This window comes from Gavia stellata, chromosome 6, assembly GCF_030936135.1.
Source record: "Gavia stellata isolate bGavSte3 chromosome 6, bGavSte3.hap2, whole genome shotgun sequence".
Taxonomy (NCBI): Eukaryota; Metazoa; Chordata; class Aves; order Gaviiformes; family Gaviidae; genus Gavia; species Gavia stellata.
Window position 1 is genome coordinate 22,357,822 of NC_082599.1, and position 13,239 is coordinate 22,371,060.

At 40.6% G+C, this 13,239-nt stretch overlaps 1 protein-coding gene across 5 annotated transcripts in view; it reads right to left on the minus strand.

Annotated features, from left to right (window-relative positions):
• Nucleotides 1–13,239, minus strand: part of CACNB2 (calcium voltage-gated channel auxiliary subunit beta 2) — a 261,693-nt gene that overhangs the window by 103,052 nt on the left and 145,402 nt on the right. The window contains exon 1 of one of the 5 annotated variants that reach the window (XM_059818304.1): nt 12,628–12,940. The exons of the other annotated variants lie outside the window; for them this stretch is intronic. Within the exon in view, the coding sequence (XP_059674287.1) occupies nt 12,628–12,660 (33 nt within the window). The 5' untranslated portion in view covers nt 12,661–12,940. Of the gene's footprint in view, nt 1–12,627; nt 12,941–13,239 lie in introns of those variants that run through there. 5 annotated transcript variants of the gene reach the window in all.

Below are 13,239 nucleotides of genomic sequence, written 5' to 3' on the forward strand. Positions count from 1 at the left end.
TGCTAAAATAGACCTTATTTAGATTGAATAGCATTTCATTCACGTCATAAAATCTACTAGAGAAGTTCAGGGACAACACTGTCAATTGTCACAAGGCAAGCTGATCCACAAAACATGTTGTGTAACTGGCAGAACTAATCTCTCCCACCACACTTACAGAGACAGATGTCCAGGTTTATTTAAAACAGCCCTAAGTGAAACAGCAAAACTTGTGGTGTTTGGGTTTTTTTTAAAATGTGTGCTTTTTACTGGGAGGCATTTGATTAGAGAAAGATCTCAAATTTTATTCCTGTGCTGACAAGGCAACAATGGTTAGAGGAAATGGTATCAGTTGGATTTTATTTTCTCCCTCAACACACTAAGGACAGTCCCATCCAGACCATTTCCCAGGTGTTCTTGCCTACAAATTCCATCGAACCTCTAGATCCAAATTGATCAGAACATTATTTTGTACTAACAAGATACAGCTGAACAAAATTATTCATTTTTCCTTACAAATCTATGTTACTGATGGGGGGGAGGGGGATAACATTCACACATGCATGGGAAAACTCTTATATTCAGAAGGCAAAACAGTTTAAGTTATTAGCTGATATCAACAAATAGGTGTATGTGGTGATTATTAAAAAAAAAAAGCATTTTCTTGCTGTTAAGTTATAGTGAAATGTCAATCAGCGAAAGCAAAATTTCACATATGGTACTAGAGTCTTGTACAGCAATCCTTACGATTTTGCTTAAGCATCTCTGAAGACCACCCATGTTCTTGCCAGTATGTCCATATAACGAATAACAGAATTACAGCAAACAATACAAATAATTCCATTTTAGAAAGACCACAGGATAATTAAGGGAAACAGAACACAACTTTCTTAAACATATGGTGTAAAACACAATATGATACATATGATAAATATTGGCTGTATTTGAGCAATAATATAATGCCCCTGTCCTTCAGATCTCACTTTATAGATATATCACTATATTTATATGGAATGCAGATGAAGACAAAAGAATTACAGCGAATTCCAGATTAGAGGCCTAAAATTCCAGAATTATATAATGCATCCTTCAGCAATGGGAACTAAATAATGGGCAATTGCTGGACAAGATGAAGACTTCTAAGAGTGAGTTTTGACTTGTAACATAAAACATGGAAATTTCTACTTTGGTGCCAGTAAGGTTTCTATATAGTCTGTATTCTCTGATTAGAATCACAGAAAAAAACAGGTTGGGAAGGGGACATCTGGAGGACAGGACATCTAGTCCAAGCTCCTGCTCAATGCAGTGCCAGGCTCAAAGCCAGATTAGCTCGCTCAGGGCCTTGTCTACTTAAGTTTTGAAAATCTCCATGGATGGAAATTTTTCAAGTTTATATAGAATTTTACTTGTTAATCTCCTACACCAGAAAAATGTAAGGAAATTCTAAGCATAATCTATCATCTTAAGATAATAAATTAAGAAGATACACGACATTTAGCCTCAAAAATTAGCCTGCTGAGCTGCTTCCACAAGCAGATGAATACAACTGTATCAAGTTCAGCACAAAGTCAGTTTTAATAAAGCTCATTTCTGCACATGAAAAAAACTTAATTACTTCCAGTGAAGAAAAATTAAGTTTCTCATTTACTTTCAGGCGAATACACTTTATAAAGACATGCAGAGACTTCTTACTATCATATTGACTTGCTCCTTAAAGGAATAGCTTTGCAATGCAATTATATTCTTATATTATAATACTTTAATAATAGCTATGCATATATCAGCCTGGCTTCTACAAACTGGCTTATTATTGTTCCCTCTGCTTAAAATTCCTGTAATGGTCTACCTGCCCTTAGACTTCAGAGCTCAAGTGGGTAGGGAGCACTCTCATTTTGTATTTCTGCACCAATATTGCTTTGCTTGCACCAATACACAAATACCTTGATTTAAAGAATTTCTTTTTAACGAGAAAACTTGCCAAGTTATTTGGAACAAAATACAGAAACTGCCTTAAAAAAAAGTCAAAAACTTATTAAACCCAATGCTTATTAACTCCATTTGACTTGTTTGTAAGATTTAACAGAACACTAAAACTGTATTGTATATCATAAAATACAGCATGTTATTCTAGCATTTTAAATGCCAAAAAGTCCTATGCATTGTTAAATTAGAACGTATAGATTCATGTTGTGTTGTAAATGACAATATACAATGAAATGCACACAGGAGAACTTCTCAGGATTTCATTCCTTCATTTCTCAGAGAAAAGCTTTTAAAATTGGTGGTTCCTATAGTCCTGCAGTTACAGCAATCATTACACCCAAGTTTCGCTAAATTTTCTCCCTGCAGAAATCCTAGACATTAATCACCTGGTCAGAGATGCATAAAATAACAAACAAGCTTGTCATGGCTATCATTACCTGTTTCTATGTAAATAAGATGTGCTGAAAAAAGGATTAATGACTCCAATGGAAGATGAGCTAACTATCTCCAGCATTTCGTAATTCTTGTTCATCAGCTAAAGTTGTTACCTGGAAAGTAACATGTAGTAGAAGTAAACAAACAGCACTTCATTTAGTCCGTCCAGTTGCCCAGAGCTTGTTTATAATTTAGAGAAGACATGTCTTCATGAAGACAGATGTCCATGGCTTTGGTAAAGAGGTAGATGGATTAATTTCTGTTATAGACTTTCTGACAGCCAATACTGAATAAAAATAAGTAATAGATTTAGTCTGATCAGCTGTTTCTGAATGGGTTCATCAGACCTACTTATTATAACCAACTGAAAAAAAAAATGTATTCCCACACAGACATAAACACGCAATCTCAACTGTAAAAGAAGAGGAAAAAAAAGAAAAAAGGAATTGTGCCTGGAAGAGATTACCAAAGAAGTTTCAGATCAGATAATCTGAAACAGGATTTTGGGCCCTTGGTTCCCCTGTGTGGAACGTTCCTATCAAAATGACATTGGACTATATCCACTGCTATAGTGTTGAAAGGTCAAGAGAGCAACAAGCTATCGAGACTGCCAGACACCACCTCATATATCGTTGATGGGAGAAAAGTAGCTGCGCTACCCAGGATAGAGCTTTTAAAACAGGCAGTCTGCCGCACCGGGCAGGGAGGCACGTATGGCAGACAGCACGAATGTCTTTTTGACTTCAGCTTTCCATATGTGCTGCAGGGGAGTCACGATTCCAATTTTTCACATAAAACATCTTGCATGTGTACCCCTTCTGCTAATTTACATCCATCCACAGACTAAACAACATAGACATCAAAATGCATGTCACAAATACTTAACTGCAAAACAGACTTCAAAAGAACTCTATTGTTAGAGGCACTACATTGAGGCCCCTGCAAGATCTGGAAATTTCTTGTACCATATTCATGCACAGCATATACAAGTCCAATTTCTTTAACTAGAGACATTCAAACTACCTTCTTCTAAATACCTACAACTTTTCCATGTAGAGCTCCACCCCGAGAGTTACAAATTCATGACTTAAAACAGGCATGCCATTAGTATCTTTTACCCTCAAGACTTCTCTAGCTATACAGGCCTTCAGACATCTAATTAAAAAAGAAGTATGAATATGTGTGGCAAAACAGGGAGCAAGTTGTAAGTAATTCCCAAAAGCCTGGAAACATACACACACATGTGTGTAGAGGAAAAGCAAATTAAGTATGTTGCAGCTACGTAAATCAGAGAAGCACAATGAGTTAGCTTGTTAGCTCTGTGCTGTCATAGCTAGATTACTGCCCCTCCTGGTAATACCTGTTATGGCTACATTAAGCTCCATTCAAGTTCCTCACTGAAAAATAGCCATATTTTTTATATCAAGACCTGTAGAGCAGATGACAAAAGGGAAAAGAAAAACTCAAGTATTCCTGATCACGAATTTATTTTTTTAAAAGTTCATGCTGGTTCACTTCAGTGAGGAAAACTGTCCAGCAAGAGAGGTTGATTAGTGCTTTGCCAGGAAGTAGGTAGTATTATCATATTTATTTCCTTCAGATGGAAAACACTAAAACTAAGACCAAGCAATTTAAATTTTTCATCAGGACTTGGTGCTATTGACACAATTAGAAGCCAACTGTTTCCAGATCCTGAGCGAGATTTCCTTCCCTCCTTCCCACTGCTGTCTCACAAATGGAAAAGGAGCTGAGAGGTACAGAGCTACCTCGAGCAGTTCAGTGGAGGGTACACAGAGACAAGTGTCTCCACTGATCTCCTCCCTTTGTTTTTTTCCACCAGCACTTACTATGACCTGCAAGATGAAGGTGAGAAGCTAAGGAGAGAGCTATGATAAAAACACACAAACAAAACACTCAACACTGGTGAGGCCACACCTGTGTCCAGTTCCAGGCTCCTCAGTACGAGAGAGACCTGGACATACTTGAGAGAGTCCAATGAAAGTCCACAAAGATGATGAAGGGCCTGGAGCATCTCTTACATGAGGAAAGGCTAAAAGAACTGGGACTGTTCAGCCTGGAGAAGAGATTCTCCCCTCAGGGAGGATCTTTCTAATTTATATAAATTCCTGAAGGGAGGGTGCAAAGGTGACAGAGCCAGGCTCTTCTCAGTGGTGCCCAGTGACAGACCCAGAGGCAATGGGCACACACTGAAACACAGGACGTTCCCTCTGAACATTAGGAAACGTTTCTTCACTGTGAGGGTGACCAAGCACTGGCACAGGTTGCCCAGGGAGGTAGTGGAATTTCTATCCTTGAAGATACTCAAAAGCCATCTGGACATAGTCCTGGGCAACTGGCTCTAGTTGGACCTGCCTGAGCAGGGGGTTGGACCAGATGACCTCCAGAGGTGCCTTCCTACCTCAACCATTCTGTGATTCTGTGTAAAGTGTTCACAAGGCTGCTCACCCACACCATCTGTGAATGCCATTTGTAAATATTTTCATTTTGTTATTTTGTCTTTACATTTGTGAGGTGAACTGCACTGGTCCTGCCAACCCAGGCCAATTTCCACACTCCTCATCTCTTCCCCTCTACTCCGTAAACAGAAGTAAACTTCTCCCTTGCTATTTCATCACCTGGAGCTGGTCAGTGTGGTTGGTTTTTAAATGCTGGAAACCATTTGACCTTTGCTTACTTCACAGGGCTCCCTCCCATGCGTGCTTCAGGTACAAACCTGCCTCTCAAACATTGTACACTAACCGTGACCCACTTCCATGGTAAGAGGTATGCTCATTCCCTTCCTCCATTGCCTTCACTCGGCACTAAACCAGTACAAAAGGATCCAGGTTAATTACAGTCATTGCTTTGCCTCATATTTGCTGTTGGAAATATCTATTTCTAAAAGTTAATTCCTGAGGGGGAACACTGTCTTTAATCTCTGAGAGCTTCACATACCCAGGACACTACGTTATAAAATAGGTATGTTGCGCTCTATGTGAGGGACAGCTGATCGTAGTTCATAGACTCACATACATAACAGGACTTAGAGCTCAGTGCCTCAGCCTATGGCCTCCACAGAGCTCCCCACCATTTTCTTGCCTGTTTGTGTGTTGAATCGTGGGGACAGAGGTAGGGGAAGGCCAGACATAGTATACATCCCCTCAGTATACTGTCAGTAATCAAAAAGGCTCCAACTCAGTCAGTGGAATTCAAATTAAAGAAAGGAGGCAAAGAAAAGAAAGCTATATGAAGGTCAAACAGTAATATCATTATTAAAGAATCTACTTCGCATACACTACAGGAGGTTAGAGTAAACACCTGTTTTACTCTGGGGAAAAAAGTATGGTCACTACATTTGTGCAAATCACTAAAGGAAAGCATACTGGGTGTCTTGGGAGTAACACAGAAATGACTGATACCTCTCTCTGCATGGGCTTATTAAGGTTTTCCTCTCTAGTGTTTCCTGAAACTACTTCAGGAGCCATTCTGCTACATGATCAAAGCCAGCGGCTCTCCCAGGCTTCCCTTGGGGGAATCCCAAAACTCATATGCAATGGTTAAAACACAGCTGAGACATCTCTGAGCTAGTCATGGGGAATGATGCTATACAGCATGACCCTCATTTTTCCAATTTAGGAAGAAAAAACTATATTGCTTCTACACTTTGGCTGCTGCAGAGAATCCATGGGTAAAGGCTTGCTAAGGGTGACTGTTTCACAAACCCACATCCAGCTGTGGATGTGAGCACATTTGTCCCTCACGTAGAGCTCTTGTCACTAAACGCCCTGTTTTAGGGATGAATAACTCCATTCCTAGTACACGTGTACAACATTTGCAGTTGAAAATTAATCAAATACTCACGTTTGTTATGTGTAAAGCAGGTAATTTTAAAGCAACTTACCAGCTTTAAGAAGTTAAACCTTTATCGCTACTAGAAGAGAACCAAGTATCACCTAAAATTTAAAGGCAAAGAAACAAAATGTCAAGTGATTCGTCCAAGGATGGACTCAGGACTCTGAAGCAAACCTCAGAGGCTGAATTTAATTTTGCTAATTTTCAAATCAATACTTCAAATTACACTCACATGTGCCACAAAACTTATTCATCTGAACATAGCATTAGATGTTGTTGCCTTAGGTTGAACTAAGGTGAACAAGGAAAAATCATTCCAAAATCTCAGAGTTAAAATTTTACAGCGTTCTGCCACAGGAAATTTGCCGAACTGTCCTTGCAATAAGAAACTTGCAATACAACTGAGTAGGTTCCCAAAAAAGTAATCCTGATTTATGATTTTAGACATGTTCCTGTGTTAATCCACAGTATGATAAAAAATACTGTTGCTAAACAGTTACATGTGACTCTCTCCAATCTTAAAGAACACCCTTATTACCTTTTCTCCCTTTGCTCTAGTTTATGAAATAACGTAAGTAGCGATGACTCAGAACAAACTTTGAAAACATATCAATGTGTTCTCCCCACTGATTTCTAGGACTTCAATAGCATGTTTCTAAAACAGGTGGGGTTTTCCCTTCTCACAGCAAAATTGGCCCTATCAGCAGTATGCTTGCTGCAAATGCAGTCAGTCTGACTGATTCACAAATAGAACTCAAAAACTAAGTCTTCTCAAACCTGAACGTTATTTGGCTGCTACAAGATCTTCCACTACTTTAGAAATTTAGCAGATAGATTTTCATACTTTTTAGAAGATAATGCTACCCTGCAGGAGCCATAAGTATAACTGGCACCTATCAACATCATACTTAATATTCCATAAGAAGTGCTCCATCCTGCAAGAGGACATAGGCAAACTCTGGGGAAGTGAAGATTTAATTTAAATAGACAACCTCAAAACTTTTGCCTGGAGAACACAAGTGACAAATGCTGGATTTCCAAGGCAACCAAAACATTTGCTCTGGACATCACAACCAGATCTCTAGAATTATAAAGAGGTTCTCCATTCTTTGCAAGGATATTTTCAAAGAGACAAGTGTATGAAGAGCAAAATAGTCGAGTTTTGAGTTTCTTAAGAAAGTTAAAAACAGCTACTTGACTGCAAAATTTTGAAAGTTGCATGCAATAGAGTGAATGAAATGCAGTGATTTTCCTTAAATGACCAATTATCAAGAAAATTCCTCCCTGCCTCTGAATTACTCTGCTATAGAATAGCTGTCCAATGATTAGGTTGTTCTCAAAAGAAATCCTAATTAATCCTATACTTACCATCGCAATGTCTGATCATCCTACTACAACAGAGCACAAAGTTTCTACTGGGAAAGACTCCCAGGAGGGAGGAGAGATGAAACGCCAAGGTGTCCCATGCCCCATTAGAGACGAATTGGTGCTGTCAGCCTTGGCCTACACCCAGGGCCCCTCAAAAGGCAGTGGTGGGATGTGGCTGGAGATGGCCGGTGCCCACCCAGTGAAGCCCACCTGAGGGAGCAAGAGCAGAGGCTCTGCAACTACGGGAAATGCTTTGCTGGGCCAAGCATAGTCTGGGGGCACAGGAGAGACAGCCAGGCCTCCCAAACATGCAAGCACTATGCTAGATTTCCCTCATCCCTTATGCAGGAACTCAAAAGGGTGTTGGGAGGGAGTTTTAGACACTTTTGCTTTGGGAGATTAATGCAGAGTATGATTTACCAGGCAGCCCTGAAAAGGAGCTCCCAGTTTCTGCTCCATTTTTGCTGAACTATTCCAATTCTGTTCTGTTATCAGAGGGAGGAAAGTCCCTACACAAACAAGTTATAGCCACAAATGAGATTGTTTGGCCTGCAGGTTTTTATAGTTTCCTGTATTTATGAAACTAAATTGCTTACTATACTCAAACACCTCTACATTTCACAGAATCACAGAATCACTAAGATTGGAAAAGACCTGTAAGATCGTCAAGTCCAACCATCAAGCCAACACCACCATGCCCACTAAACCATGTCCCACAATGCCACGTCGACATGCTCCTTGAACACCTCCAGTGAAGGTGACTCCACCACCTCCCTGGGCAGCCTGATCCAATGCTTCACCACTCTCTCAGTAAAGAAATTTTTCCTAAAATCCAGTCTAAACCTCCCCTGGCGCAATTTGAGGGCATTTCCTCTTGTCCTGTTGCTAGTCACTTGGGAGAAGAGACCAACACCCACCTCTCTGCAACCTCCTTTCAGGTAATTGTAGAGAGCGATAAGGTCTCCCCTCAGCCTCCTCTTCTCCAGACTGAACAACCCCAGTTCCCTCAGCCGCTCCTCATCAGACTTGTGCTCCAGACCCCTCACCAGCTTCATCGCCCTTCTCTGGACACGCTCAAGCTCCTCAATGTCCTTCTTGTAGTGAGGGGCCCAAAACTGAACACAGGATTCGAGGTGCGGCCTCACCAGAGCCGAGTACAGAGGCATGATCACCTCCCTACTCCTGCTGGCCACACTATTTCTGATACAAGGCAGGATGCTGTTGGCCTTCTTGGCCACCTGGGCACACTGCTGGCTCATATTCAGCTGGCTGTCAATCAATACCGCCAGGTCCTTTTCCACCAGGCAGCTTTCCAGCCATTCTTCCCCAAGCCTGTACCGTTGCATGGGGTTGTTGTGACCCAAGTGCAGGACCCGGCACTTGGCCTTGTTGAACCGCATACAATTGGCCTCGGCCCATCAATCCAGCCTGTCCAGATCCCTCTGCAGAGCCTTCCGACCCTCAATCAGATCAACACTCCCACCCAACTTGGTGTCATCTGCAAACTTGCTGAGGGAGCACTCAATCCCCTCATCCAGATCATCGATAAAGACATTAAACAAGACCAGTCCCAAAACTGAGCCCTGGGGGACTCCGCTTGTGACCGGTCACCAACTGGATTTAACTCCATTCACGACGACTCTCTGGGCTCGGCCGTCCAGCCAGTTTTTTACCCAGTGAAAAGTGCACCTGTCTAAGCCAAGAGCCGACAGTTTCTCCAGGAGAATGCTGTGGGAGACAGTGTCGAAGGCTTTACTAAAGTCCAGGTAAACAACATCGACAGCCTTTCCCTCATCCACTAGCCGGGTCACCTGGTCATAGAAGGAGATCAGGTTGGTCAAGCAGGACCTGCCTTTCATGAACCCGTGCTGGCTGGGCCTGATCCCTTGGTTGTACTGCACGTGCCCTGTGAGCACCCTCAAGATGAACCTCTCCATAGTCTTTCCTGGCACCAAGGTCAGGCTGACAGGCCTATAGTTCCCCGGATCCTCCTTCCGGCCCTTCTTGTAGATGGGTGTTACATTGGCAAGCCTCCAGTCGTCTGGGACCTCCCCTGTTAACCAGGACTCTTGAAAAGTGATGGAGAGTGGCATTTCCAGGTATATGGCATAAAAAAATCCCTCAAAAGATCACAAAAGATACCATATGTTTATTCCACCAGTTCTTAAGAGGTTAATAAGCATCTGCCTAAAGTGCTAAAATGCAAAAACTCAATATCCCAAGTCAGAACATTTATGCAAAAACTCATTCAAACAAGGGCAGACCACAGCTACGTGGTTTTATTAATGATTTCAAAAATACAACATTTGTCACTACGTCATGAAATGACACATTTATTTTTTTTAAATATGAAGTGGTAATAAACCCCAGCATTGTCTTTTGATAACTGATCCTTAAAAGATATTATCTTTGTTTAGCTAGGGTTTGCAGGAGATGATATAAAAATTAATTATCAGTGCTGTCAGATATCTAGACTTATTAGGCACTCAGAGTAAGCTAATAATCCAAGCTTGTTTATACACAGGAACAAAAAGAAAGCAAGAGAGGACACCACATACAAAAGCTGGTTGTACCAGCCTGTGGAGTTTCACTATTAAATTTAACTGTTAGAATATCGCTTCAGATGCTCACGTTTCTGCAAATGTGTGTGTGTGTGCTCATGTGGACACATATGTGTGTATATGAAATGAGCACAATTACCACAGAAAGTTCTATTTCTCTATTACTTTATTTAAGAGTTGCGTTTTTAAAGAGAGTTTTACTGAATTCCCCTAAGATATGTTTTAATCATTCTGTGTTTGATTTTATCAATAATCTTCTTTCTAGGATAAAAATCAAATTTTATATGCATAGCTAGAAAGTCTCAGACTAATTTAAAATTGTTTGAAATTAATAGTGAACTTAAAATTAAATCCTGATATTCTTCACTGTCACTCTTTTCCCTCACTTTGTCCTTCAGTGACTCACAAGTGATTGTGTGGGAAGATAAAACAAACGCCTTTTCCACAGTGCAGAGCATATGGCTTCATGGACTACAGATCTGTACAAACAGAAGTTTTACATTGATTCTAGCTTTTACTGAACAATGAAACTGTTCTTCAAGCTTTATGTAGGCCATTATTCTATTTTCCTTATCACTGAGTAAAGCAAACATCTTGGTAAATCTGGCTGCCAAAATAACCCAAAAAAGTGCATCCATATTTTCCCCTGAACTAACTTGCTTTAAAGAAAAACTAAGAATAAAAAACCCAAATGATATTTTGGTCTTGACTTAACAAAACATTTTGTTTGAACAGATCATTACACTTCAGTTTCAGGGACCTCTAGAGATATCAAAGAGAGAAAAAATAAAAAAAGAAAATTAAAAAAATGCAAAACCACACAATTCATGGTGGATTTCTTACCTTTTTCTATTGATGCTATACCACTTTGCTTAACTCTGTAGTAGAAAAGGGACTGGAATGAGATGTCCCACCTGCCTGGGAAAGATGTCTTAAACTATTTTCTATGACACAGAATACTTCAATACTTTTTAAAAGTTGAAACGGCATCAGGAAAAGAGATGGAGGGATACGTTGGAGTCCAAAACCAAAACGCCATTCCTCAGTCACCTAGATTATTTTCAAGGTACTTTAAAATTTCAGACCCAACGCTTCACTCTCTGTACAAACCAGTAAGTAACTACACAGGTTACAATGGGCAAAAATCTATTAAGAGAGATTTGCAACCCTTTACAAATAGCTACAAAGATGTAATGAATTAAGAAATCAGCCCATTAAAAGCTTTAAAGTTGGAGACTTTCTTTTACTTGTCAATTTTTATAAAAAAGTAATCAATCCATAGCACAATTACTGCAATGCCACGTTGTTTGCTGCTTTGGAGAAACTAAGTTCTTTTCAGTTGCCTTGCTTGGTTTGTGAAAGTTTGTGCGAGTCGCGCACATAAATGAGTTCAACATACAGACAGCTGTGTTTAAATTATTTTCCTCAACAACTTCTACATTTCCTGCATCTCAAAAACATAGCTGGTTGGAATTAAGAAAAAAAACGAGGAAAAAATCCAAAATAACTAAATTAATTCCTTGAAATGTGTTGGAGAGCCCAGACTGCCATAAAAGGCGCTTTCATACTTCAAAGAGCAACTTCAGTAATCAAAACAAAACATTTGCAATTGCCAGTTATATGCAAAGAATGTGCCACTTTTTAACATGTGAAATTTATTTTGATGTCCTATAGTAGAGTTTATACACATTTTTCGGTCTCGTTATTTTTCCCCAAAGTTCCTCAGGTCTTGACTGGGTCAGGAGTGGTGTGTGGGTGGAAGAATCCATCCATTTTGCTTACAATGTAGCACATGAGCCTCAGGCTGCAAAATTGCAAACTTTTATGTCAGCTCCCAATGCCACACAACGGCGTAGACTTATTAATGGTTTTCTTCTTGTCTTCTCTTACATCATCGACTTATTTCAGATGTCATTTTATACAAATACGGAAGTAAAGAGTGTCAGATCTTAATGTGGGTGTGTGTGGATTTTTTTAAAGCTAGCTCTTTTGATGGACATTACATTACAATGACATGTTTTGAACTGTACAAAAGAAATGGTTTGGCAACATCCCCACAAACATACAGTTAAGGGTAGTTCTGTAAGCTACTTGTAGTCTATCTACGTTACAAAGTATGAGGCAAATTCTGAATTATTTGGAAGCATGGTTTTGCTTAACCCAAAGTCTGAATTGCCTCAAAACAGCCGGTACTTGAATATTTTCAATAACACCACAATACGATAAACATGACAAGGAAAGTAAATTCAATTCTATCTAGCAAATAGTATCTCACTACTTGAAAAACTTGCAGAAAAATACCATTTTTTAAAAGCAATCGATTTGGTGAGTACTGAAGTTCAACTACAGAAATAACAGCACTGACAGAAATTCAAACTGCCCAATAAATTCTGAGAGACAGGAAACATTAAATAATAACTTTTAAAAAAATCTTTAGTTTAAATCTTACCACTTCGTAATCCTCACTGCCAAAAAGGTACATAGCTACACCTTCACGGCCTGACACTACACGTCCAGAGTGTCCAAAATACCTAAGGTAAAATCTTCAACTGCATCTTCAACTTCTGTGTTTCAGCTAGGCAGGCTTTACAGCTGCAATACAGTCCCGGCACTCGCTTCCCACGCTCAGACTGCTCTTTAAGTATTGCACTCAGGCACAAAAACAAAACCTCTTGCTGCAAGGGGCCAAGGAACCGATGGTCTGGCAGATTGCTCCGAAGACGAAACTCCACCGAGGGAGAGGAGAAGCAGCAGCAGCAGCAGCAAACCCGCGCCCGGCCGGAGTGCGGCTGCGGGCAGCGCTGGGCTGTCAGCGCTCATTCAGGCTCCTGCTCCTCGTCACAGGTTGCTGGCACTGCCCTGATTGGCTGCGGGGAAAAGCAGGGTCGGGAAAAAGCGAGTGGGAGCCCGATGACCTGTGGTTTGGGATGGGAGAGCCAGGGAACATCGCAGGAGTAGCATTTCTGGAGTGGGAGCGGACGCTCGGGTGTACTTATCACCAAGAGGCAGAGGGAGCAAATGCTGCAGTTGGGTGAAGAGCTCGGTGTGAGCGAGCACTAGT